At 45.3% G+C, this 26,943-nt stretch overlaps 5 protein-coding genes and 1 long non-coding RNA gene across 10 annotated transcripts; 4 read left to right on the top strand and 2 right to left on the bottom strand.

Moving 5' to 3' along the window:
- The first annotated feature begins 1,066 nt into the window (after window positions 1–1,066).
- On the top strand, window positions 1,067–1,767 carry LOC112881904 (probable histone H2A.5). Its single transcript, XM_025946826.1, has one exon. The coding sequence runs from the start codon at window positions 1,143–1,145 to the stop codon at window positions 1,620–1,622; it is 480 nt and encodes a 159-aa protein (XP_025802611.1). The 5' UTR covers window positions 1,067–1,142; the 3' UTR covers window positions 1,623–1,767.
- A 993-nt stretch (window positions 1,768–2,760) lies between these two features.
- Window positions 2,761–3,488, top strand: LOC112881905 (histone H2A-like). The gene has a single exon (XM_025946827.1). The coding sequence runs from the start codon at window positions 2,866–2,868 to the stop codon at window positions 3,337–3,339; it is 474 nt and encodes a 157-aa protein (XP_025802612.1). The 5' UTR covers window positions 2,761–2,865; the 3' UTR covers window positions 3,340–3,488.
- Window positions 3,489–3,739: 251 nt separating this feature from the next.
- On the bottom strand, window positions 3,740–6,969 carry LOC112881900 (probable inactive purple acid phosphatase 29). The gene is made up of 4 exons (XM_025946820.1): window positions 6,530–6,969; window positions 5,250–5,641; window positions 4,293–4,743; window positions 3,740–4,126 (listed from the first exon to the last, which is right to left on the bottom strand). Exons 1-4 carry the CDS (start codon window positions 6,855–6,857, stop codon window positions 4,095–4,097), a joined length of 1,203 nt encoding a protein of 400 aa, XP_025802605.1. The 5' UTR covers window positions 6,858–6,969; the 3' UTR covers window positions 3,740–4,094.
- A 946-nt stretch (window positions 6,970–7,915) lies between these two features.
- LOC112881179 (glucan endo-1,3-beta-glucosidase, acidic isoform-like) lies at window positions 7,916–9,131 on the top strand. The gene has a single exon (XM_025945869.1). The coding sequence runs from the start codon at window positions 7,916–7,918 to the stop codon at window positions 8,954–8,956; it is 1,041 nt and encodes a 346-aa protein (XP_025801654.1). The 3' UTR covers window positions 8,957–9,131.
- Window positions 9,132–9,243: 112 nt separating this feature from the next.
- LOC112881892 (pantothenate kinase 2) lies at window positions 9,244–19,698 on the bottom strand. 4 transcript variants are annotated; one of them, XM_025946801.1, is made up of 23 exons: window positions 19,143–19,697; window positions 18,357–18,569; window positions 18,163–18,218; window positions 16,942–17,058; window positions 16,629–16,748; window positions 16,457–16,551; window positions 16,278–16,371; window positions 15,950–16,081; window positions 15,090–15,202; window positions 14,796–14,988; window positions 14,277–14,488; window positions 13,858–13,899; window positions 13,730–13,778; window positions 12,442–12,524; window positions 12,177–12,293; window positions 12,032–12,095; window positions 11,554–11,700; window positions 11,273–11,425; window positions 10,761–10,844; window positions 10,473–10,667; window positions 10,303–10,374; window positions 9,699–9,816; window positions 9,244–9,558 (listed from the first exon to the last, which is right to left on the bottom strand). In XM_025946801.1, exons 1-22 carry the CDS (start codon window positions 19,402–19,404, stop codon window positions 9,727–9,729), a joined length of 2,703 nt encoding a protein of 900 aa, XP_025802586.1. In that variant the 5' UTR covers window positions 19,405–19,697; the 3' UTR covers window positions 9,244–9,558; window positions 9,699–9,726. The 4 variants fall into 4 exon arrangements, with proteins under 4 accessions (XP_025802586.1, XP_025802587.1, XP_025802588.1 ...); XM_025946802.1 differs by having other exon boundaries at window positions 9,260–9,574; window positions 19,143–19,404; XM_025946803.1 differs by lacking the exons at window positions 9,244–9,558; window positions 9,699–9,816; window positions 10,303–10,374; window positions 10,473–10,667; window positions 10,761–10,844 and adding an exon at window positions 10,859–11,035 and having other exon boundaries at window positions 19,143–19,698.
- Window positions 19,699–21,532: 1,834 nt separating this feature from the next.
- On the top strand, window positions 21,533–26,735 carry LOC112881906. Of its 2 annotated transcripts, XR_003226550.1 has the most exons (6): window positions 21,533–21,674; window positions 22,664–22,798; window positions 23,795–24,790; window positions 24,857–24,913; window positions 25,080–25,152; window positions 25,695–26,735. It is a non-coding gene; the product is annotated as an uncharacterized LOC112881906 (long non-coding RNA). The 2 variants fall into 2 exon arrangements; XR_003226549.1 differs by having other exon boundaries at window positions 23,795–24,913.
- The last annotated feature ends 208 nt before the right edge of the window (window positions 26,736–26,943 follow it).

Genomic DNA, 26,943 nt, shown 5'->3' with positions numbered 1-26,943 from the left:
ATAGACGAACCTTATACTCGCTTCTTATTTTCTTTACTCCTATGTCGCTCACTCATTTTGAAAATCGTGCCCCTACCCCTACTCAACCGGCCTCCGACATTGGCTCCCACAACAACTCCTCTCTTTCCACCCATGCACTTTGTCAAGCCCTCCTCCGCCACAATCATCTCGTCATTCTACAAACGTCCTACCCCCAACGTGGGGCCGCCGACTTCTAGAGGTTGGAGCACCGCTGTCATGGATAGATTTGGAAGTTAAGAGTGCTGCAGCTGCCATGGACAGATTTAGAGGTCGAAGAGCAGCTGCCATAGACAGATCTAGAGGTTGGAGTGTTGTTGCTGTCACCAAATCTGGAAGTCGAAACATCATGATCGTTGACGGGTTTGAAGATTAGGGCATCAAGACCGTCAACGGATCCGGAGGTTGGAGCATCATTGTTGTTGACGGATCTAGAGATTGGAACACCGACATTGCGGACTGGTGCAGAGGTTGAAGCACCGCCGCTGTCGATAGATCTAGATCTCGAGGTCAGATTTTTGTTTCTTACTTTCTCATTCCTTCTAATTTTATCCCTTATTTTTTCCATTTTTTATTTCCTCCTTTTGTTTCCAAATACGGGGGGTCTCAATCCGTTGTGATTTTCTTATATATTTAAGTTCAAGACTCAAGATTTACACATTTCAACTAGTATAAATATAAAAAATTGACTAGATTTGTCACATGAAGTTATAACAATGGGTTTTCATAAAAATATTTCTATATCATCTGTATAAATTTTTACTAATATACGTCGAAAATTAATGATCTAATTATGCTTATTGAACCCAGTTACATATAGTCATAAAACAAAGCTACCCGTTCTGCTTGCATCCTCGCACCTGATTGGCCGAATTAAACCTCCCACGGATCACCCCGACGAACTCCATCCCAGCCGTCCATGTCCCTCCCGATCCGGTCGTTCATTGCGTTCGCACGCGGATCGACGGGCCCACCGCTCCTTTCCCTCGGCGCAGACGCGCAGTTTAAAACAGCCCATCCCCCACCCGCATCCCCCACCTCGCATTGGTCCCAGACTCCCAGGCAACCTCTCGCACCCACAGGACTCTCCTCTTGAAGCTCTCGCAGCGCAGCAGCAGCCAGCCATGGACGTTAGCGGAGCTGGAGGCAGTGGGAAGGTGAAGAAGGGAGCGGCCGGGCGCAAGGCCGGCGGTCCCAGGAAGAAGTCGGTGTCGCGGTCCATGAAGGCCGGGCTCCAGTTCCCCGTCGGCCGCATCGGGCGCTACCTCAAGAAAGGCCGGTACGCGCAGCGCGTCGGCACCGGCGCCCCCGTCTACCTCGCAGCCGTCCTCGAGTACCTCGCCGCCGAGGTGCTGGAGCTCGCCGGTAACGCGGCGAGGGACAACAAGAAGACGCGCATCATCCCGCGGCACGTGCTCCTGGCGATCCGCAATGACGAGGAACTCGGGAAGCTGCTGGCCGGCGTCACCATCGCCCACGGAGGTGTCCTTCCCAACATCAACCCGGTGCTCCTGCCTAAGAAGGTGGCGGAGAAGGCGGCCGGCGCCGCCGCCAAGGAGGCCAAGTCGCCCAAGAAGGCAGCCAAGTCCCCGAAGAAGGCCTAGAGGGGCTCTCCATTAGTGCTATGCTATCAAATGTTCATGTTTGGCAGATCTGTAGATGGGATGGTTTCTGAACTTCTGATGTAGGGTACTTGCTGTGAGTGATCTGTGCATTATGTTGGAAGAATTCAGAAATCAGAGTTTGTTACTTGCAAAGGCTCCAATGATGTTTCGTTTCTTGCCCAGATTTGCAATTTCGTTCAGAAACCTGCTTACGGTAGTTTAGAGTATAATCGAAGACAAGAATTGGGAGCATTTTTTTTCCAGGAACCGGTATGGCAACAGTTTCTCGGCAGTTTAGAGTCAATCTCCTTGTGGTGCCATGGAATTAGTAGAAAACAAAGTTGAGAGTTTTCTGAATACTGATGCCTGAAATAAACAGTTGTTTCATTCTCACTTGATTGGAACAAAAATGGTACATCGGATTTCCTGCACAAAAATGATATGTGACAAATGGCAACGATGTGAACATATTGGTGAGACCATCAATTGCCAGCGCAACTGATCCAGTGAAACTTTCAGTGACAAATCTACACACTTTGTGTGCTCCCAAGAACATGTACAATTTTGAAGCTGAGAAGATGGCAAATTTCCATGTGGTTGGACCTCATGTTCCAATTTTTCACAAATCCACAAAAAACGTATTCTATGTACATCATGACAATTTTTCTTTTTGAAAAATTTGCTATGGGATATTGTTATCTTTCGATAATTCCAGATGATATTATCTCTTGGGTGCATTACTTTATCAGTTGGCTTCATACAAAGAAAGAATATTGAACTTAATACAATTTAGATTTTAACTAATGATTACCTGTAAACTACTAGCCTCCGTAACACATAAAATGGTCATTGCAAATGTTAAAACAACAAATTATGGAGCGCCCAAGAACATTGTATTGTACGCCGTAATTTGATAATCATTCATTCATCTGCTCGTATATTTGTTGAAAAACACTGCTAGTTGTCCGTTCTGCTTATTTCCTCGCACCTGATTGGCTGTGCTATCCCTCCAATGGATCGCCCCCCAGAAACCCATCCCTGCCGTCCAAATCCTTCCCGAGCTGGCCGTCCATTTCCTCGCGCACGGATCGATGGGCCCACCACCTCTTCCCATCCCCGCCATTCCCCTTAAACAACACCCCCCACCCCGAATTTGGGCGGCATCACACCTCTCGAGTTCTCGCGCCCAGATTCCCCAATTTTCCCTCCTCCAAAGCTCTCCTGAAGCGCGGCAGCAGCGACCATGGACGCCAGCGGAGCCACCGGGAAGGTGAAGAAGGGGGCGGCCGGGCGCAAGGCGGGTGGCCCCAGGAAGAAGTCGGTGTCGCGGTCTGCGAGGGCCGGGCTCCAGTTCCCCGTCGGTCGCATCGGGCGCTACCTCAAGAAGGGCCGGTACGCGCAGCGCGTCGGCACCGGCGCCCCCGTGTACCTCGCGGCCGTCCTCGAGTACCTCGCCGCCGAGGTGCTGGAGCTGGCCGGGAACGCGGCGAGGGACAACAAGAAGACGCGCATCATCCCGCGGCACGTGCTCCTGGCGATCCGCAATGACGAGGAGCTCGGGAAGCTGCTGGCCGGCGTCACCATCGCCCACGGCGGCGTCCTCCCCAACATCAACCCGGTGCTGCTGCCCAAGAAGGTGGCGGAGAAGGCGGCCAGCGGCGCCGCCAAGGAGGCCAAGTCGCCCAAGAAGGGCACCAAGTCGCCCAAGAAAGCTTAGGCAGTAGAGACTCCATTAGCACTGTGCTGTAACATGTTCGTGTTTAGATTTGTGGATGGGATGTGTTCTGGTCTAGTTTCGTCGTGGCTTGTGATCTGTTCATCACTGAAAGATTTTCAGAAATCAGAGCTCGTTGGTATGTTCTGTTTCTTGTCCACATTTGCAATTCGTGTGGATATACTTGCGATTCAGTTTAGAGTAGTACGGAATGAGCAGTGACAAGAACTCTGCGTCAGAAGAGGCTCAAGAGAAGTGAAAAGAATCGATGTAATCATACAGTTCGATCCTGAAATCACTGTCCCGGCATCTGATTCTGCACAGATTCGGTCAAGTTCAAGGAAGGGAATCCGTATTGGAACATCCCACGTTCACATATCATGCCAAAAGGAGTGCATGAGAGTTGAGAGACCAGTAGCTTGGATCGCACTTGAAAGATGTTGCCAGTAGCAATACATGAGAGATGAGAGATGGGACTACAACGGAATTGCATTCGCGTTTACCTTTGACCATTGCACTGTAGTTGGGGACACTTGTAAATACTTGACAGCTGCATTGAATTACAATTGCTCCACGACGTGTTATTTCCTAACTAGGGAAAAATACAACTGAAAAACGTGTGTACGTGTAGTATATAACCTTCCTTTTCTTCCCTTCTGCACATTTCTGCATTTTGCGACTCTGATAAATTGGCCATCCAACAATACACATCTATGCAGAGTCCAATACGGTGCTCCATTTGCTGTCCACATCATGAGTTAACTACCGTCAGTATTCTTCTTGCGCCTCCCTGTCAATTGGCAATTCCTAAATTAGTTGCCGTGTCAAAAAGAAATGAGTCTGTGTCATCGGTTCATAAATCATACATCTAACATCATATTAGTTGTCCTAGTAACCCTTTTCATTTTACAATAATCATTGGTCGAAGGCACCCATAGTCTCGGACCCTGTCTTACCATTAAAGCCTCTGTTCCAGAGGACCTCAGAGTCAATTGTGCTGAGTTGGGGATCATCAAGCCTCTTCCATGTCTTGATGGACTTCACTCCTTGCCATTCACCGTTGTCTGTCTTCTCAAGTTGCACAGACACCACCCTCGCTCTCCTTGACCACCCAGCCTTCCCGTAGGCATGGTAGCCAAATCCGCCAGCATAGCATAGCTGAATACCTCCGAGCTTTCCGCAGAAGTCATTAAGGTGATCATGTCCAATAAAGGCAGCCTTCACATCTCCAGCCTCCACCATGGAGGCAAAGAACCCAGAGTTGATTGATGCTGAGCTAATTCCCTCCTGTTTTACTCCAGTGATATTGGCTGCTGTAAAGCTGCTGAACTCCGGCAGTGGAATATGGAAGAACACAAGGCCAGGTGCTGGCTCCTTCTGCTTCGGGGTTTCATTCATATACTTTCTCTGCATTTGTTTTAGATGAACGTTTGTGATGAGTAGAATTAAACCTTGAACATAATGATCTTTCTGAACAGAATTTAATGTATAAGCATAAAATCCTGGAGGTTTTATCTGGTTATATTTAATTTAAATTGATCTGACATTTAGAAATGAACAATTTTGGGAACTATATCATCACCAACCATAATTACAATTGTTTCATGTAGCAATGTACTTACTGATTTAAGACATCTGAATGACTAAAGATAGCACTCTGCACAGTTAAAATTGGTACATCATACGAATCAGTATATATTTCAGGAAGCTTGTAATATAAGATATGCTGCCCTTCGATTTCATCGTTTTCTCTCAGTTGATTCACAATGATTTGTTTCTAAAATATAATAGATGTCACAAAAGTGATCCAATTTATATACTAGGAGCAATAGTCCTGACCTGTTTGAGTTATTGAACAAGACAAAACAAAGAGCTAAGATAGATTTTTTTCTAAAGGAATATCACCAACTTACCTGTAGGCTTGAAGATGTTTGTTGGAACCAAACTTGCTGTGAGGCCTTGATCCAACCATAACCTTTGATTGACGGTACAGTAGAATAGTCACCGCTGTCTAGGAAATACAGGTTGAGCACTGATTTTTCACCCATTGATGTTCCATTAACCCCAGAAACTTCCAAATTGTAATTGCCATAGCCATCAATTTCAACTCCTTCGGGGTTGAGTCCTGAAAGGCTGTTCTTCATGCTCACAAGGTGACGCATTACACCCTCACGCGACAGCGTACCCTCTTGGTCATGGTTCCCAATCACAGCAGCCCAAGGAAGTTTCATGTCAATGGCTGGGGCAATCGCTGCATCCATAGACTTGGCTGCGTCAGTTGAATCCGCACCATAGATGTTATCACCTGCCCAATGAAATTGTCATAATTAGTGCTTAACCATAGTCTAGTTGCAGATCCATTAGAAATTTGATTAGTAGTTTATCACGGTGAAGTGTATGAACTGTGGACATCTCTGACATAATTGAGCAAACAACAATAAAAAAGCTAGTTGTTCGTTGCAATTTTGGTTTCCCCCAAAATACATTATCTGCACCCAGCTAGCTTTGCAAAAGTTGCAGATTTGGAAATGTCAAACACAATTGCCCGTGAAACAACACGACAAAGCATGACAGCAACTAGAGAAGATCACAAAGGGGGATGCATTGTACTGTTCTCTGATCCTTTCAGGTCCGTTTGATGCAGTAGTGCTCATTGCCCTCGATCCCTTATGGAGACATGGACACAGCCATCCCAGGCCAATCAACAACCGGAAACTCTAACTGTTTGGCCACGGCGCCATGCGACCGGGCCCCTCGGATAGGATAGGGAATTCCTGAATCCAGTCTGAACTCTGAAACACACAAGCTTCCACTTGCCCTGCCCCTCACGTGCTGTCGCTTGTGAGATGTGAAACCCGTGACATGCATCGTGTTCTGATCAAAGCCACTGGAGCTACGCTTCATTTTTTTTCCCATAACGGGATCTCGACCCCAAAAATTAACTTCAACACGCTGAAGACCTCTCTCATCAATCATCACCAAGCGCACCCTGACTGACTAATCTTTTCACTTATTCTATCCGACTAAATTTGCAAAGCTACTCTATCCAACTAAACCGCAGCGCCAATCTAACCACCAGCAATAGCGATACTGATCCGGATGAAAGTGAGATGAAGAAGAGGTCAAATCGATTGGTTAGCTAATTGTCTAGGAATAACAAGGGATTGGGGGGGAGAGCGGCGTGTGTACCCACCGGTGAAGACGACGAGGTCGGGGTCCTCGTCGCGGAAGACGCGGTAGAGGAAGGCGGTGGTGTTGAGGTCGGAGCACCCGGCCACCTGGGACGGGAGCACGTCCTCGCAGGCTGTGGCCCGGCCGTCGGCGTAGTGCATGTCCGCCACCTGCACCACCTTGAACGTCCCGCTGTCCCGCCGGAACCGCAGCCTGGTGCTGGTACTACCGTGCGCCCCCTTCCCCTTCCCCTTCCCCGCGGCGGCACCGGCCGCCGCGGCGACGAGGACCAGGAGCAGCGCCAGCGGCAGCTGGGCGCCGCGCCGCCGGAGCCCGAGGCCGCCGCCCATGCTGGCGCGGCGATGGGGACTTGGAGTGGTGCAGTGGGACTGAGATTGCAGGGACGCAGTGAGATTGATGCTGCGGCTTTGCAAGGAGGAGGAAGGAATCTGGTGGCTGGCCTGGCCGGGGGTCGTTGGATTTTTTATAGAGGGGGGTTTGGACGCTTCCGATTTTCTTATCGCAGGCGCGTTCTTGGCGGGCTCGGCACGCCTTGACGCGGCCTGGCTCGTTCTGGCTCCTCGCCGGTGCGGTGCGTGCACGAGGCGCCGGCGAAGCGGACCACACTGACGGTTCCACACGTCGAGGCTACTACTGGCGTGGTCCACACGTCGATCGACGCCTAGCTAATAACCGGCTGCGTCCCCAAGGTCCCATGTGCAAGGGCTGCAGGGTCACGGTCGCACCACTCCCGCGCCTGGCCTGATGGTGAGCAGGCGTCCAGTCGCCGGTGCGCTGACCGAACGAAAATCAGAACTCGGGACGCAAACTCGACGCCGCTCGCCGGCAGTGGACGCTTGCCGCTGGCACACATTTGGCCCGGCCCGCGGAGGGGCGGCTATCGCATCTATTCGGCCCAAGAGCCAGGACCAAAGAAGGGCCCAACAAGTGCTTCGCTCCGCCGAGGGAGTTCCGCTGCTTGGGAACGGGGGCGGCTGGCCCTTCCGCGCCAACGGCTCTCACCTTGCGTTTCGTGGATCGGTGCGCGCGTACGTGTACGTTCGTCCTTCAGCGGCCATGAATGCATCTCGTTCGCTCGGAAGAGGAGAGGAGGGAGAAGGCAAATGATTGTCCGGCACTGTTCCTTCGCTCCCCGTACAACGGTGCTGTCGTTTAAAAAAACCAACGGCTATCTATCTATCTATCTATGTGTCAACGGCTACTACCCAAACCGGCCACAGAAAGCATCAGAACCCCATCACGTCTCACTGTCTCGGCCTCAACGTCCACCGTCATCTGCTAGTATAACTACCATGCGACTCGAATCCTACTATTCTTGGCAAGGCGAAATCTATTGTAAATCTTAACGGCGACAAGCATATCCCACATCCCGTTCCCTTCTTCGCCGATGGCGGCCACGAGACCAGCACTGTGCCTGCTGTGCCACGTCCTCCTTGTCGCCGTCGCGGCGGCCGCGGGTGACGACCGCGGCAAGATCGGCATCTGCCACGGCCGCGTGGGCGGCAACCTCCCCGCGCCGCAGGCCGCGGCGGCGCTGCTGCGGCAGAACGGGGTCACCAGGGCGCGGCTCTTCCTCCCGGACCCCGCCGTGCTCCCGGCCTTCGCCGCGGCGGGGATCGACCTCGTGGTGGGCGTGCCCAACGAGAACCTCACCTTCCTCGCGTCCTCGGGGCCCGAGGGCGCGGCGCGGTGGCTGCGGTCCGCGGTGCTGGCGCACGCCCCCGCCGCGCGCGTCCGCTACCTCGCCGCCGGCAACGAGGTGCTGTACGGCGACAGGTCCTACGCGCCGAGCCTCGTCCCCGCCATGCGGAACCTGCACGCCGCGCTCGCCGCGATGGGGCTCGAGGGGAGCGTCAAGGTCTCCTCCGCGCACGCCTCCTCCGTGCTCGCCGCGTCCTACCCGCCCTCCGCAGGGGCCTTCGACGCGGCGGCGCTCCCCGTCCTCCGCCCCATGCTGCGGTTCCTGGCCGACACCGGCGCGCCCTTCATGGTCAACACCTACCCGTTCATCAGCTACGCCAACGACCCGGCCAACGTGCCGCTCGACTACGCGCTCTTCGGCGCGGGCGCGACGCCGGTGCGGGACGGCGCGCTGGCGTACACGAACCTGTTCGACGCCACGGTCGACGCGCTGGTGGCCGCGCTCGAGAAGGAGGGGTTCGGCGGCGTGCCGGTCGCGGTGACCGAGACCGGCTGGCCCACCGCGGGGCACCCGGCCGCGACACCGCAGAACGCCGCCGCGTACAACGCCGAGATCGTCGGGAGGGCAGCGCGCGGCGTGGGCACGCCGAGGCGGCCCGGCGTGCCCGTGGAGGTGTTCCTGTTCGACCAGTACGACGAGGACGGCAAGCCCGGCGCCGAGTTCGAGAGGCACTTCGGCATCTTCAGGGCGGATGGGAGCAAGGCGTACGACATCAACTTCGCGTAGAGTAGAGTGGATCCTGGTAGGACTGACGGGGGCGCTGATGATTTGTGAATCAACTGGTGGTGTATTGTCCAAGCTTTTTAAAAAATCTCTGTACGCCTCTGTAACTTTCGTTCTGCTGTCTCATGGTTCATGACTGGTTTGCAAACCTCTGTGGGTGTAAGAGCTGCTGTTCGTTCTGCTTGATTGCTTGTCTACTCTGTCAGCCTGTTCTATTTAACTAGCGAGTAAATTACAATGGTGAAGAAGTCTTCTCAGGATTGACGGGTGAAAAACTCGTGGGCAACTAATAACATAACACATGCATGGATTAATAACTGATTTTTAGGAAGCATTGTCTTAGGCAACATTTTATAAGATTGATTCGAGTTTGGCGACAATAGCTTCCCAGCATCTGAGTATGCTACTTCAGCCCTGCTATGCTGCTAATGAGTCCTCACTTTCTGTGCATATTCGAGCCTCCTTAAACAAGAGCTCCAGCTTGATTATGTTGTTCAAGACAGTATCACAGATACGGAAACCTGGTACATTGGACGGATCATTCGACGTATGCATGTTTCTTCGTCTAGTCGGGTGCAGATGAACCAACTCAATTCTGCAAGTTGCTGCAAGATGGTAAAACTGAAAAATGGTGAGAAACAGCTATTAATCTATTATGTATTACCCGGCTAGAAGAGCAGATACCACTTTGCTAATACTACCAAAATTTAGCAATGTCGTGGCAAAATGAAGTAGTTTGCATTACCAAATCCTCCGCAGTCACTGCCATGTTGTTAAGAAATGGGTTCAAATTTACAGATGCAGTCATATATATTTCCATTGAAAAGCTTCTCTGCCAATCTCTGATTCTTCACCATAGCAAGCTGCACATAAAGCTCTTGTAAGCTTTTCGACAATATACATGATTAGGTGTAAAGTATCGCTGATCAAAGATTTTGCTCTTTAGCTTGTTCCAGCTCAGCCAAAGTCGCAGATGCAAAACCTTCACTACATCAATTTTTTAGTCTTGCTAAATTCAATAATTACAGTAAAGTTAAGCCACAATGGAATTTAAATCATTGGTTTCCTGTGCCGCATGTCTGGACATGACATTACAGCCCTATGTGTAGCACGACACTGCGACTGATTACAATTATATTTGCCATTGAAGCCTACGACTCAATATAGATGTAGTCTGATTATACCGACTAAATCTGATCTAACCAACAAATATGCGCATCCTTACCTCTCTCCTGAATAAAACCTATACAGTCTCTCTTTTTTAAAAAATGAGGAAATTTCTAGCCCTCAGAACGATCAAGGTTTTAACTGTGAAGCAACTAGTGGGTAGGGTTTGCAGAAAAAAGCACCTTTAGAGCATCACACTTAAACCGGGCATTGAGGTTGGTATGCAGTGCTCGCCCCATGCCCTCTAAAATTAACTGCATGATAAACCAAACCAATATTACAACCACAGAACTATGCAAATGATTATTGCATGAGAAAGAGCATTCAGTTCAAAATGCTATAGCCTTCTTACCAGATCTGCATCTTTTGCAGCAGCAGCTAGTTCTGAGCTAACCTGCCGGAAATCAATACATGGACTGCCACATCCATTCTCAACAACCATTAGAGGCACTGACTCTTGTGCATCCTTGAGATCATCTTGGATGCCAGCCATTGCATCAACTAGCAATCCACCAGCTTCTGCAGCTTTCCGAAGGATACCGCAGTGCTGTGATACATTGAGTTACGTGATCTGAGAGCTAACAACAATAGATAATACAAATAGATGGTTAAGGAGCACAATTTTGTATTTACTTTGTACCTTTGAGGCTTCAGCTATAATTTCTGGAAGTTCATTAGCAGTAACATCATTCAAAGCTGGTAATGAATTTGCAACAAGAACTACCTGTACATACATATTTCATCACCAGATCACGTTAAATTTCTGTATCAGTAGAAGATTTATGGCAATAGGATATTTCAGTATGTAATTACAAAATGGGACAATACTAAAGGTCCGCTTCAATTCCATCGTTATTTCAGAAGGAAGGTCGGACAGCTAAAATAATCTCTTTTACCAGTCTTGTCACAATTAAGCTGTTTGAAAAATAATCATTATCACAACATGCACCAAGAAGGATGATATCCATTTTGCCATGCACATAAAGGAAAACAATAGAACATAAATGCAACTTATATATTAGCATGTAATATATTGTGTGGTCCGGTCGCTTGATAGAATCTCTTCAAAAACATCCTTTCTGCTCTATCCATTTAAATTAAAAACGGATTAAGCCTGAAAATGCAAAAATTTATCAGCGTTTCAATTTATACCTCTGTTCCATGGCGTAAAAGCTCCCGGGCTAAAGGAAGCATTCCAAGGACCACATCAGCACCTGAGTTATCAACAAAAAGCAGTGCTCTTTTGTATGGTTGGTCCTTCCTGTCAGTAAGCATTCTCTTTTTGAACATATCAAAGTCATCAATCTGCAAGAAAAGTACATATAGTTATGATCTAGTTTGTGCTAGCACATCTCGTAAAAAACAATTTGGATAACTCTCATAAGTTGCAATTCAACTGCAACATTTTAAATTTTCAGACTTGGAATACTTGCCCTCCAGGGACGTTGCATCTTCTTGCGGCTCATGCGATAGATTTCTATTATAGTTCCCTTGTGATAAAGTTCCACACAAGCTCGAGATCCCCAATCAAATATGTTTGCAGCAAGGACACCTTCAATTAGCGCAAGCAGCCTAGCTTCCTGGATATCAAGCATGAAATGTACACTCAGCTGAATTTCGAGAGTTGAAGCTTGACTACATTGACAAAAGAAAATAACAACAGTGACAAACTACCCTAACTGTGACAGTGACAAGGTTTGGCAGTAACACATTAAGTGGTATTTTATTAAATATGAACTTATGATTGATACAAACCTAGTTTCTCATAATCTCTATGTATGTGCACTGCCATAGAAAAATGGCATGATTGCAAGTATGATAACCCATGCAGCCATGCTATCATAAAAACAAATATTAAGACGACTTCTGTAAGTGCAGAATTAAGCAGAAAGAAGCCCTGCTGTCATATACCTCATTCATACTATCAAGTTCCATCAGAAGATCAGGTAAAACAGCCAGTGAAGCTTCATTTTCCCTTCATGCAGAAAATATCAAAACATCAGATAAATAGGAGCATGTCTTTGTGCATGAGCCCATATAGAGAAAGGAGGCTAACCTTTGCTTGATGCTAATATATGCATCAACAAACTGAAATTCTCTCAGACATTCTTCCCTCAATTCCAATAGGTTGGCCAAACCAAACTTTCCATACGCAGCAGGCTCCTCCATCAATCTAGACTTAGACACAACACACAAGTTAGGTAGCAAAGAGATAGAGCATATTTGACAGATAAAGAGACTAGCATTATATCCATGCCCAATAATGGTAGACAAAGAAACAAAAGCGTACAAACTAATGCCATGCAGTAGCAATTTATTACCTTGCCAGATGAGCAGAAAAGGCATGCGCAAATGCATCTCCCCTCCTTTTGGCATCGTCAGTCCCACCTTCACTTGCAACTGCCTACAAATGATAAAATGCACAAAGTATTAAAAAAAATATATTACTCAGGATTCCACATACTCCCAAACAGAAAAGAATTAAGCATCCCAAATTCATAATTAGTTACTAGAAAATGCAAAACTGTCCATATACTATCTCAGCCTAAAATTTGCAATCTCATGGTAAATTTGATTGTGATGATAGTGAATTGTACTTACATGTACAAGTGGAAATATTGCCTTAACTACAGTCAAGGAGCTAAGCTAACTAAGCTATGGAAACAACTACTAGTTACTTAAGGAAGCATCCACTAGTCACTTTACAAGAGGGGGATTACTGCTTGTGGAAACCAATAAGGGTGGTACATTTCAAATGCTGCAAACTAGTTACAAGTAGCTGCTAGTTTACAGCCTGATATACTTACTTGTAAGGACCCAACGATGAAACAGATGGATTTTTTTTAGAAAGTGGATTTGGATAACATAAGATCAAAGGTGATAAAATTTCTGCTCCATAAGCGGGCATACAAGAAAGGATAGAGTCCGGAACGAAGAGATTCGAGATAGGGTAGGGGTGGCACCTATCGAGGAGAAGGTGATTCAACATCGGTTGAGATGGTTTGGACATGTACAACGGAGGCCTCCCGAGGCGCCAGTGCGTAGTGGAGTTTTAAAGCGGGGCGATAATGTAAAGAGAGGTAGAGGTAGACCTAGACTAACTTGGGACGAGACGGTTAAGAGAGACCTTAAGGAGTGGAATATCGCTAAGGAATTAGCTATGGATAGGAGCGCTTGGAGATTAGCAATTAACGTACCTGAACCGTGACCTTTGTTACTTTTTGTTTAACCCCTAACTCTTCCTTTGGCTTGTGCCCTTTTTGTGTTTCTTATTCTTGTTTTCTGTGGGTTTCATCTCTAGCCTACCCCAACTTGCTTGGGACAAAAGGCTAAGTTGTTGTTGTTGTTGTTGTAAGAGATGTGATTCTAGTGTTCTGTGGTTACAGACTACTCTATGCTGACTGTACCAGATATGCCATTCCATAGCCTGATTCAGAAACTGAGGAGATACATCCGATTAAGTTGGCAAGTTAGAAACACAGTCTCTGATTTCTCAATTCTAGTAGTGTGTGAGAGGGAATGACAAACATTCAAAAAGCATTTTTAACACCATTTCATGTTTAAAACAAAAGGAACTATGCAGATATCTTTGCAAGAATGAGATCATACCTTGTCCACAAGGTCCGGCAAATGGTCTGACAAAATCTTGAACCAGTACCTAGCAAGATGATCTCAGATGTCATCAAATGAACTCGATTGCTATTATATATCTATAAATAAGAGAAATAGAAGAATACTTAAACTCATCCTGGTCAAGATCAATTGTGTTTGGTTCATAACTGCAAAACAGATCAAATATCAAAATTTACAAGGTCAGATATATGCTGAAACTTTCTGCATTGAGGAAAAAGATTGAAGAAATTTGTTAGTTACTTTAGGTATCATAGCTACAAGGAAATTCTTAACAGAATGGTTATCTGATATGGGAAAATCATCTACCACTAATTTCTGGAGCTTTTTAGGAAATGAAAGTTGAACTCCGATTTCTGCACTGTTTTTACTGCAACAATTTTGCATTATTTGATCTTTTCTGGGTTGAGAAATCGGATTAAACTATGTAGGAAGAATTCCCTATTGATAATCTGAAATTTCATCAACTTTTGGAACAGACAAAACATGGTAGAGATTAAACACATGAGCTAAATAGTTCTCTTACGTCTTTGGGTCCTCTAACAATGGAAACACATCCAATGTGGGTACAAGATGAAGGACACCGACATTTAGCGCTGCACTTGCATCTGAACGCAAAATGTCACCCTTAGAAGTAGGCCTTTCAAAGCCTCCCATACCTGTTGTCGCTGGAACTCCCATAGGTACAGGGGCTATAATCTGAGTACCCTTCTGCACAAACTTCTCCATCCATGATATCTGTAGAATTTTAAAACAACCTTGTGATCCAAGAGAATTAGATTTAATATACAAATGTCAAATAATAAGAAACTGTTAACTCATTCCCGCATAAAGTAATAGCAAAAAAGATATCAACTAATTCCAGCAACCTTTTCAATAGAGTATAAAAAAAATGGGTGATCTTTTTGGTGTTTGAGCACCTCTGTCATGTAGTTAGACTGAATGACATCCATTTCAACTTTTCAAAGGTGCAATTTTATCGAGAATCAGATTTGTCTTTATAAAGGATGGCATAATGAACCATGATCAGAAGAAGATGCCTTGCCTTCTCATTAAGATCTCCAAGAGGTGGCCCATGAATCTTTCCACCAACATATGGAGCACCCATTGGGAAGCGTTCAACCAAATGATGTACCCTTAAGTCATCAAGACCATGCTTCTCATAACTCATAAATGCACCAAGGGCTCCTAAAAAGCCCTCATGGCGCAGAAACATGGCTTGTGCCTCTCCTTTTGACCTTTACCAATACAAAGAAAATGGGCAGGACATTATTTTCAAAATTAACATAACTAATTAGCCAATCATAAAAAAAAAGTAAAAATAGTTTCCAATTTTTACCAGAAATTTACTGCAAAAGAAATTGTGTCCATGGTGTAGGCATGGCCACGGATGAAGAATCCACCAAAAAATATCCTCTTGAGTCCATAACGAAGTGCATTAAGATAGGAGATCTACAAAAAAGAATGAAGAAACAGGATCCATAGCTTCAATGGAGCTGGAAATAGTCAAATAGATCACAATAAACTAGAGAAAGGGGAAACACGCCTGTCTTGGTATAAATTGATACAGTACATCCTTAGACCATCCTTAGACTGAGAGTTCATGATAAAAACAACAACAACAATGGCACTTTGGAGCTTTAAATCAAATGTATTTCTTCCGATAAAAAAAATTACCTAATCATAAGTTCAAAACCCTATACATGCCAAATGACCTAACACTAAGGTTTGCATTTTAGTAAATTAGCATGCAAGAGCAAGTACAAAAAAGAAAAATATCTGAGTACTTAATGTAACAAGCACCATGAAATGCCACTCAATGTTGGGCAAGTATAGGGGGACAGTCTAGACCGAGGTCTTTGGCCCGTGATGTTTTGTTTTTAAACTCCCTTTCTAACTATAATGAAAGGCAGAACCCTGCCAATTTGCTTCAAAAAAAAATGTTGCACAAGTTTCCTGGAGAAATGAAGCGCGCGCACACAAAAAAAAAGAAAGAGAGAAAAGCTCCATGTTTAGATAAGCTTCATTCACTGCTTGGCTTACTTGTTCACATTTTCAAAATCTTTAGACAAACTTGTCAAGTGTGCAAATCTATAGAAAAGTTCTGATGAAGACCACCAAACCATTTGTTTTGGACAGTTATCTCATTAGTCATACACTATTACTTTACCATAGCATATACTGACAACATTGTCATACCTGGCCAATGTTATACGAAATCATCCGTAACAAAGAGAGTGATATATCCTCAGGTCTATAATCCGATAGCTCCTTGTTTTCTGAAATTGTCTTCCCAAAACTAGAGGCAATTGTAGATGCTGAAAGGCCAATCTGCCATACAGCAGGAGCATGAATAATTAATACACAGAAGACAAGAAGTTTAAGAGCAATTGGTCCAACATACTATACACACTGAATGCCATACCAATAACAGGTCAGACTAACAGCTTTGAGCAGTGCACACAATAAGTTACGGGAAACAATAAAATGTTTTAAGAATATTTCCACATTTTATGCTAATAGTAACCTTGGAGTAGTCAAGACCACCGTATATGTCCCCCACAAGCATGTCAATGGTACTGTTGTCTCCACGCTGGCTCAACTCTAGCAACTCATCAAAACTGAAACAAAATTACTAAGTTTAGGAGAAATCAAACTTGTATACAGAAATAGATGTCCATGTCTCCATGAGCAGAAGAACAGTACCTCTTGCACTTTGTCATTAGCCTCCCCAATCCCCAGTACGTACCACCACCAACATTTGTCCCACTTACTCGCTGAAACTTCCCATGCCCATCAACCTTTGAAAAAGAACAGTAAGAAAAGATCCAGTGGCGCTCACAAGAAGAATAAAATACAAAGCTAACCTCAAAGTTACCTTGATGATACTAACACCAGATCCGACATTAACAAGTAGGAAGGGAAACAAATCATTCTGATCAATCTGAACATATTCCTTGTGGCCATCCATGTGTGTAAAAGCTTCATGACGTATAGCCTGCCAAACGCAGAAAAACTGTGTTATTTACTTGCCTGTAATGTGAAACTCAAATGTATGAATGTTACCACAATTTAATGGATTAAGAAACATTAGTTAGCTTGATACATCTCCAATGATTCATCACATACAAGATACAATTGCACAGTAGAATATATCCTAAATAGTGATAATGCAATCCTAAAATTGGAACCTTAAGTAAAAAGTTTGCTCCAGATACAAGGCAGTCCATTTCATCTTCCTTTTCAAGGCTGACTCCCAATCTTTCCTTGAAGATATCCGCATACTTGTATGCTCCACCACCTGTTGCCTTTCCACAAAATACTACAATCAGCAACAAAAATAATCCTAATGCCATAAATTAAATAAGGGCGACTAATTGTGTGTGCAAAACATCAAGTATGTAGTATGATATAAAGAAGGAAGAATCATTAGTGCAAACCCAACTAGTAGTTACCTCCATTAACAAGATAACATTAGGAAGAATTGATTGCATGCTAAAGTATTTGAGTATTATGATATTGAACACTATCAAACATTTTCAGGTACATTTAACAAACTAGCCAAATCGCATGCACATCTGTGCAGTAAGGTTTAAAAACTGCACTTCCATTCACTATACAGCTATAATATCTACAGTTGAATTTATATAATTTGACATGTTAAACAATTGTAAGCACTCTAATTTAGGCAAACTGCAGTTTGGCCCCACCAAAAAATAATAGGTGTGGATCTCTCTCTTTTCCTTTCAATCAATGAGAGAATCTGTAGTTCTTTCCCCATTTTTTATTTGTTCTTTTTTCCTTATTTAAGGACGATTAAGGTGACTTATATTTATATAGTATCAAGGTTGCAAATAGCTGGCTATAGCTCTGCTATAGCTTCACTATTACTTTTTCAGAGGCATGGCGCTACGATATCACCAATTGTTCCGGTATTGCCGCTAACGATGCTTCAGCACCGCTAAATACCACTATTTGGCTTAGCCACTAAATCTTTTTATAACCACTAATCCTATTTTTCAGTACGCGTACTGATGATACATTATTTCCTTGCATTAAAGGCCTATAAGCCTATTACTGTAGGCTAAACACGATGCTGCCTGCTTAAAGTCCTAACTAAATTCCTGGTTATGAAGTAATGGATATGAAGACTTATACTTATAGAACCCAATATATATATATTAAAAGTATTTGTATCATATAAAAGTTACTTAATTCCAAATTTCTATACATAATCAATTGAAAATTTTTATACTTTTGCAAAACCGCTAAATGAAATAGCTATCGCTATATCCTGCTATAGCTTTCTATAGCCTCTAGAGGAGTCCGCCGCTAAATGTTATAGCCCGCTATTTGCAACCTTGTATAGTATTGATCAGATGTATCAATCATGTTGTCTCCATGGTTTTTACCTTGATTACAATGTCATCAGGCTGAGCTCCTGAGCGCCACGAAGGTGAATCAACACCTGCAGCATACAACTAATACAGGTGAACCATGATTTATAGGTGCACAGAAGCAATTGAAGGATCATAGAAAACTGACAGAAACAATGAAGATGATACAAGATTCAAATTATTTACAATCCAAAGCATTGTTTGCATACCACCACGATGTAGTTGTTTGGAAGAAATGAAGTCCAAGCATTCATTTAGCTTCTCAGTCTCAAACTTGACGAAGTGGAGCCTCCCTCCAAGAATTGGGTAGCTTCTCCTGCCACCATTGAACATCCCAAGTCTTCTCTTGGTGGATATCTTACGCTTATCCTCAGTTGAAAGCTCAGCATGCCGCGAGAAGTATACCAGTTTTATAAGAGAACCTAGACGCAAAACACAGAGTTCAAAGTACGAAATGTCAGTACAAATGACAATGAAGACAATACTGTGGACGATTTCAGATTGACAGTGAGAAAAAAAACTTCAGAACCAAATACAGAAAACCGACTGGTATCTCAACAATTCAAAAACTAATTTGACAAGGAACAAAAGGAGTTGCAGGCCACATGCACAGTCCCGCCACGACAGTTTACTGTATTACTGTTGCAGATGGCAGGTTATCACCATGAGCAATTCGCAGGTACACCAGTAAGGTACTTCACATTCCACAATGGTCAGCACTAAGTGACACAGTCATTCTGAGATGCAGTAGCAGCCTGGAACGGCTCAGTGAGGAACTAGCAAGGGAAGTGCCAGCTTCTAAACATTCAACGACCAGTTGGGTTTTTGGGTTCACAAGCTAAGTTGCTAATTATTTGGCATCTCATTTACTTTGAAAAACCACCTGGACACAGAAGTACACTTCTACCAAGCAGCACACACTCTGTTGATGGCGTTAATTGGTGAATCCAACAGTGAAGTGGAGGCGGGGAGATGCGCGTGGCGCACGCACGTACCGCCGATGTCAAGGGCGAGGTGGGAGATGTCGTCGGACTGGTTGGGCAGCAGGATGGTGGGGTTGCGGTCCTCCAGCGTCCCGTGGATCGCCGCGCCGCTGAGGTCCAGTTGCGGCCGCGAGCTCGACCGGGGCAGCATCGTCGTCGCGGTCGCCTGCGCCGCGGAAGACGACTTCCCCTCCCCCTCCTCCGCCTCGTGCTTCACGCCCGCTCCTCCTTCCCCCAGCTCCTCCTGGATCGGGTCGCTATTATTGGCCGCCATTTGGATTGGACCAGTGCAGTGGATGGCGTGGAGCCGCCACCAACAATCCACCAACCAAAATCTTCCCCCGGCGCGCTCGGCGCTGCCGGCTGCCGCCTTTGGGGGGATCGAAAGCACCAAACACGCGAGACGGAAACGGAGAAAGGCGAATCGGCGATGGCGAGTCGATGGCCTCCTCGATCGTCCACTGGGTGGAGACGAAGGCGGATGCGAGGATTCGTTGCCTGTGGTTGTGGGCTTGTGGCTATGGTAGTTTGGGAAATTTTCCTGGGGGAGATGCTGCAGAAAGGTCAAAATCTGACTGATGTTTGGACTTTGGATTCCCTCGGGCTCACACTGCAGTCTCTGTTGCAGGGTCCACCGCACTGTGACCAAGAAACACTGGCAACTGGTTATGAAATGCATTGTGCGTTGTGCCGTTTCTAGCTGAAATTCAAAGGTTGCAGTTTGAGCATAATGCATTGTGCAGTTTCTAGCTGATACTCTTTTAAACTCTTTCATATTAGCGATTGAAAATTTTAGGCTTATGGCTGCATGGTAAGTCGATGTTTGGTTACTAAGGTGCTTTAGGTGGAGGTTTTGTTTTCTAGCAAATATGCTCGTGCGTTGCACGGTTAAGGATCCTGTACGGAGTGGTTTATTTTTTATGGGTTTTCTTCAACACAGAGTTTATTATATTTTCATATTATTATTATATTCGAGTCCATTTAGATTAGATGGTATTCCAGTCCGTTTAGATTACAATATAATATTTATCGATTCTCATTATATATGCTTCGGATCCACCCGTCAGTGACATATATTGGACTAAACTAAAATTTTACATGGAAACGTTCCTTGCTTTAGAATTAGATAAAGATTTATTCAACTCGGTGAAAGATCATGGCTAGGATAAAATTGAGGCTTTCTTTGAAATAAAGGAGAATAGATGGATTTCATAGGGTTGCAAAAGAAATACATTGAGCCCTTTGAGCAAATGCTTTAATCCTCTATAATCCCTATAAATTTTCTAGAAATACTTGTTCCATAGCAATTTTGGAGTACTTGTTCCATAGCAATTTTGGAGTGTTTCTAGAATGAGATCTTACCTCCTAAAAAATTTGTCTAGGTTCTCTCTCTCGCTCACCCTCGTAAATGTGCTATCTATTCAACTGGCTACCGTGTTCTATTCTAGTCATTAATGGAAAGGCTCGGGAGGTTATTCAAAAATATCAAGATTGACCCATGACATGCTACAATCACTATTCTGACCTTTTCTTTATGCAATTTTGAATGAAACAGTTTTTTATTCCTCTCTGTGTTCGAAATGAACCATAGTGAAAAGATTACTCAAAAAGTTGTATGATATTGCATAACTTTTTTTGGTACGAGCACAACTACACATAAACTCCAATCATGAACTTAATTCTAAGTTTCTAACCAAATTCGGGACTATGACAATACTCTCTCCGCTCCAAATTGTAAGTTGTTTTAACAAATCTAAATATATAGATTTTGTTATCTATCTAGATATACGATATGGCTAGATACATAGCAAAATTTGACAAGTCAGAGCGTTTATTAATATTTTGGACCAAGAAGGTACTGAAAATTGATGTTATTTCCTTAAGTTTGCCCATAATGAAGTGATTTATTCAAAGATGATCGAACCCAAAATAGCTCGAGAAATCCAATCTAAGCACAATCATGGTAGAAAAAAAACTGTTTCCTATGCTCATTACTGGAAAACAAAGGTAAATGTATATTTTTATGGGCGCAATTGTTTTCTGCCAAGCTCTCTCTGTCTTGAGTTTAATAAACCGCTTTTTTCTGTCTTCTTAGATGACCGTTGATATTTGTTGATCGGACGATCAATGGTGTGACTTATCCGGCCGAAGTGCCACTTGGGCAGTGGGCACTGACACCAAGACCGTGAGGCACGACCCGGCGAGGGCCGAGGCTGCCCACGCCCGCACCCGGCACGATCTCAGCGCCGCCGGTTTCGCCGCTTCCCGCTCGCCCGTCCGCCGTATCGGCGATGAGCATTGGCCTGACACTCAGCCGTTCCCACCGGTTCGCGCGTCTAACTGCGCCGCTGCCGCCGGGGCTCGCCACTTGACCACTCGCCAGATGCCCAGATCTAGCGCGTCGCATAAGCGGTCGTGCCCGCGCGGTGGCGATCAAGTGACGGCGGAGAGGGAATGTACGCCGCCGTCCCCCTCCTCCCCATTCCCACCGCAGCCCATGGACAGGAGAGGGTTCCCGGAACGGAAGCGACGCACCAGCGGCAGGTATACGCAGAACTCTTTCCCCTGCCTGCGCTGCCGCCTTCTCCCACTCTCCCTTGCAATCCCACAAACCGAAAAGATGACGCAATTCGCTTGGCATTTCCAATTGGAAATACAAAGGGACCAAGCCATAATCTGATGAAATTTGCACAGCGCTGTCCCCAATCCGCCACCGCCATCGAAATGCGGGCGGGCGTTCAGTTTGCTGTTGCGTCCGTCTCCGTGTCACCCCTTTGAGAGGCAGCCGTGGGCCGCGTGGCGGCTGCTGGCGGCCAGGGAATCCGCGGTTGTGAGGTCTTCTTCATGGCCTCCTCCTCTGGTCATCCTGACCCAGTTTCTGCGAGCTCTCGCTTCCGCCCTTTAGCGCCATTCATCTGCCCCTGTCGCTCTCTCATGCTATATCGACGTCTTAATAGTCATCTCCTGCAACTTTTCCTTCGCACTGCAAATTGGCTGACGCATAGCTGTCTTACAATACGATCTTTTCTCAGTTTCAAGCATCAATTCAATAGGCATTCTATGCTGTATGACAATCCTCCCATAAACTGGATGCCTATAACATTCAATTCTTCTTGTACTATATGCCCCCAGCAGTTCTCCTCCTGTGCTATCCTGTTTGAACTAGCTTGAAGGTGTAAGTCAAACAGCTCGGGAGTATTGCCAGTTGTGCTAATAATGCCTTCATACACAATTTAGCTTGTCTTGAGAATGAATTGAGGTATCCTGATCCTTTGGCAGTGTCACATTCTTCGCGATCTTTGTTGTGCCACACATGTCAACTTCCAGAACAAAGCCAATAAAGGCTTGAGAGGAAAGCACTAACTCGAGTTATGTTGCCTTTGCTGCTGTTTTTGTTACAATAGGTTCATCATGAAAATTTAATTGAGCAAGCTAGATTGAATCATTGAGCTATCTGATAGAATCACCTCCTGTCTGTCTGTCAAATATTTACTAATCATCATTTTCTAAGCATAGTTAATTATCATGATTAGGTTTGTGGGGGCATGCCTTACTGAGGAAGATGCAAATAAGCTAAGGGAAGGGAATGAAGATTGGTTTATTTCTCCTAATCAAATATATGCTCTCATTGTCAATCCACATCGGGCTATGCAGTTTCTAGCTGGAAGGTTTGTAATCCAGGTTGTTTTTCATTGAATTTACTGATAGAATCTGATGAGGAAACACCGGGCAATTACTTTCGTCCAAAATTTCTAATTTAGCAGTCTTTTCAAAAAGGTAATCTCCGCAACATGGGCTCCAACCATTTGGTTTGATGTTAACTTGAAACTTTAGAAAAAAATTTGTTGCGTAGCTATAAGACATCTCACTGTGATCTTGGTGCACTCGTCGGTAAGAGCAGGAACAATAGATACCAATTGGTGTTATGAGATGTTTCCTATCACTTTCTAGGTCAACCTTACCATTTACAAATGAAGTTCCCAGAACTTGCGAGCAGGTTAGCTATTAGCTAATATGAGTTTATGCTCAGATAACATCTTTGCCATTGGTTACATGATGACACATATGATCTAGTACAGTTCTTGTCATGGAATAAGCTAACATTATTGATTGGTTATTGTTATTCTTATGGGCAACCAGCATAGATGTTGGGTTTGCAGGGAATCAAACAGTAAACATGCATTTCTTGTCTCTGTCTTTGATCTTGTAGTACAAGTCAGACAGGATGGAATCGACCTACCACCTAGAATAATCTCATTTTTCTAGTGCCATCAGTACTGAAAAATTAAGTTACCCTGCGCCCCCCCCCCCAACCCACCCACCCACCCACAACACACAAATTGGTACAGATGCAAAAATGTTCACAATCTTAAAATGCAAAAGGGAAAACATCATCAGACTTCCACCTTCTAATTTCAATGTACTATGATCAGACTGTCCTCATGAACATTTGCTAATTTGCATTGTGACGTAGCAATGCTATTAGATGTTTAAAAGGGCATCTGCTCTGGGATTCGCAATTTGCTTATGCTATCACTTAACGATCACAGTTCTAGCAAGAACATCTCTATTTGACATGGATGTTTTTAAGCATTATTTATTTCTTTTATGTTTAACATCACCAAGTTTACCCTATGTGATAGGCTAACAGCAGACATTTTCAGGAATGAATGACACCATCCATGCAGGTTTGCAGGACCAAGCCCCCATAATATATTGTTGCAAAATAAGACTATTGATCATGTTCTGGTGCGATGATTATAGTTCTATGAAGTTTCAACCAAAAATCTCTCAAGATGGCAGAATACACAAATAGCATTCAAGCCTTTTTCATCAACGGAATGCAGGTTTTTCAAGATTCGTTCTGACCCTCTTATATAATTGTCTACAATGATCTTGAGGATAGTTACTCCATTTCATATAGATGGGCAATGGCCAAATATTTGTTATTCTACAACTTCTAGGCAACTCTAGCCTATTGTTTCTAGTCTTACCCTTCCTTCATTGCATCATAAACTTACTTCTCTCTGTGCATGCACACTATAGAGAAGATTATTTGAGAGTAAGATGGTCATTTTATCTACCTCCTTAATTGAGAGCAAGAGAGAGTATTATCCATATGTGCTAAAAGTCATTAAATTGTAAAAGGGCGTCATGATTTGTAGAATTCCTCCTGTAGATAGACATGTATGAATAAGCAGCATAAACTTGGTTAGGCTTTGGCTCATAATGTATCTATTGACACATCTGTCTGTACTTCAAAAGCATCTTTATTGCATTCGATAGTTAAGAGTGTTGGTAAGGATGGGCAGAGCCACTAACAGGGATATAGTGCTCGTTCAATCAATTACTTCTGCATCCTAGTGTATTGTATTGCATTTCTCTTGCAACTTACATGAGATTACCAAGGTCTGTAATGCTCCAATATATAGTTTTAAGCTTTAGCTGCAGATTGGTCCAGAACTTGAATCACATCAATCAACATGATCGTGCCAAGGATGTCCTGAGAGTGCCTTCTCATCTAAATTTTCCAAAGCACATATCACTGAATTGACATTTTCTTTGTTACAGAGCCTAGCCATTTCGCCCCCCTTGTCATCAGAATGAGTTACATACCTGCAGAAGGCTACATTTTTTGCCGACCATGTTTCTGACCAGAAGTGAGTCCTGGCCCACCTTCCCTCTGAAAAATTGTGCCGAGCCATTGAGTTAGGAGTTTCTTTCAGGGGCAAATTGTTGATAACTGCATTTGTTCTAGTTCATGGAGCTGCCTTCTTCACCTTGTGAGTTGCATTATAGTCAATACTTTTGTGTTCGCCACAGACTTTGCCTTAGACTGACACCCTTGATGGAATAGTTTATCTGAAAAAAATTACTGATATTCTTCAATACATCCTTCCAGCTACTGCTTCCTCATAAATGTATCATCGTTTTCTTGAATCTTGACAGCTGAACAGAGGCCAGGCCCGTGGTTGGCTCACCGATTACAGGATGTCAATTAGTAACTACAGTTGCGAGCAAGGTAATCGGCAATGTGGCTGATATGCGACCCTGTCTGATCATGGTTCCTCGCACCTTCCAGCTGGCGTTGCCATCGTGTAAATATATTTATGCAGAAGCTAGTGAGACATAGGCACAAAGTAGAAGTGCCGACCTACCACTCTTTTAGAATTTAGACACATCACACCGGTCTCAGCCCTAGTTGACAAGACATGAACGCTGAAACCGTTGAATCTGTCCAGAAGTGGCTCCAGTCTCTTCTCTGTTCCCATATCCTTGTTGGGGATTTACTCATGCACTGATACCAGGAGTTCGGCTCCTCATCCAGCATGAAAACAAGCTGGATTATCCTTGCACATCATTGGTAATAAGCAGTAGTAATTGTGGCCCTGTATTTCTTGAATCCTGGTGCAGTGACAGTGAGTCATCATCTGGTTCATCTTCCGATGGAACATTATAGCTGACAATATTAAAAACTAAGGATAGTTCCCTACAAGTTTATCCAGTATCTGATTTAACCACTGTTCTGCCGAATCTTACGTTTGTTTCTGGACATTGACGCAGGAGCAAGGGGGGCGTCCGACTCCGAGCTCGGTTGGTTGGCTTGCCGGTTACAGCAAGTCAATTTGGTAACTACAGATGGGTGGAAGGCGACGGACGGTATGGCTGTCACGAGACCCTGTCCAACTCATGTTTCTTCGCTGCTTCCTTCGTCAGTCGTCACGTCGTCGAGCAAAGTTACCCCGAGCTAGCTAAGGAGGACGAAACCAGCAAGTGGCGGGGCTCCCGTGCCGACGTCGCGCCAAAGCTTCACCGGTGGTCGGCAGCCGAAGGTGAGTCCCGCCATGCACTGAGCACTGACGGAGTCGCCGCCGGTTCTCTCCTCGTCCCTCTCTACGGCAGATGACGACGAGTGCACCGTATGGTAAGCGATCAAGAGGGGGCCGGGCGGGGTTGCTTGAGCGCCTTGCGCGCAAAGGCATGGCGGCATCTGGGCCCGGAGCCCGGGTGTGCCGTGCGTGCGCGGCGCGCACCTGCACGAGCGTGCAATCGCGGCGCGCGGCCGCAGCCGGGCGGGGCCTGGGGGAGCTCGTGCCGTGTGTCCCGGGCGACGAGGTGGTGGTCTTGCGGCCGGATGACGGAATGGTTGATGGAATCCTTGCGTAAGGATGCAACCGGCCGAGGCGCGCGCGGCAGGCAGGGCCCCCCGTGGGAAACGGGAGCGGCAAAGCCTCGTGGCACACCAAACTGTAGCTTTTGATCGTGCATGGTGGGGCGCGTACCTGACTGATGCTGCGCCCCTGCTGAAAGTTGCGTCACAGCTTTAGTTACCCTGCGAAACAGGGCAAGAAAGCTAAAGGGGTTTGTTTGGAAAACGTCAATTTTACTGAACTTTCGTTCATAGGGGAACAAACAGTTCGATTCCCTTGGGATGTGGTGGGGATTCCGGCGTGTCGTAGGGGTCAATTCATATGTAACAGTTGCACTAGAGAATAGAGATTCATATCTGAAGGCTTCATTCAGAATGTGATTTTTTCCCCTGCATACCAACCCGTATGTGAATTGGACTGGTTCTTATGAATTCGCTGGAATTCATTCATTCAAAGCAGGCACCCAATGACCAGTGTTTCTAAGGATCCTCCACAAACACGACACAGGATCGTTTAAAAAGTCGCGAAACGATTCATGACGTGCATGGAAAACGCCAGTGGCCTCTTTTAATGTTTGTTAGTGTTACCTGTCCAGCGCAAGGGCAGGTAGGAGCTGGCGAGATCGACCAAGCAAGTACTAACCCTAGCTAGGCTAGGCCCGG

This window comes from Panicum hallii, chromosome 2 (assembly GCF_002211085.1).
Source record: "Panicum hallii strain FIL2 chromosome 2, PHallii_v3.1, whole genome shotgun sequence".
Taxonomy (NCBI): Eukaryota; Viridiplantae; Streptophyta; class Magnoliopsida; order Poales; family Poaceae; genus Panicum; species Panicum hallii.
This window is presented reverse-complemented; position numbering and strand designations above follow the sequence as displayed.

Coding starts and splice junctions, on each gene's coding strand:
- LOC112881904 (XM_025946826.1), top strand. CDS start 1,143: ATGGACGTTAGCGGAGCTGGAGGCAGTGGGAAGGTGAAGAAGGGAGCG.
- LOC112881905 (XM_025946827.1), top strand. CDS start 2,866: ATGGACGCCAGCGGAGCCACCGGGAAGGTGAAGAAGGGGGCGGCCGGG.
- LOC112881900 (XM_025946820.1), bottom strand. CDS start 6,857: ATGGGCGGCGGCCTCGGGCTCCGGCGGCGCGGCGCCCAGCTGCCGCTG. Junction 5,642..6,529: donor CGACCTCGTCGTCTTCACCG/GTGGGTACACAC, acceptor TTCATTGGGCAG/GTGATAACATCTATGGTGCG. Junction 4,744..5,249: donor AAACATCTTCAAGCCTACAG/GTAAGTTGGTGA, acceptor AAACAAATGCAG/AGAAAGTATATGAATGAAAC.
- LOC112881179 (XM_025945869.1), top strand. CDS start 7,916: ATGGCGGCCACGAGACCAGCACTGTGCCTGCTGTGCCACGTCCTCCTT.
- LOC112881892 (XM_025946801.1), bottom strand. CDS start 19,404: ATGGCGGCCAATAATAGCGACCCGATCCAGGAGGAGCTGGGGGAAGGA. Junction 13,779..13,857: donor CTTGACCAGGATGAGTTTAA/GTATTCTTCTAT, acceptor TCATCTTGCTAG/GTACTGGTTCAAGATTTTGT. Junction 11,426..11,553: donor AGATGCAACGTCCCTGGAGG/GCAAGTATTCCA, acceptor CTTTTCTTGCAG/ATTGATGACTTTGATATGTT.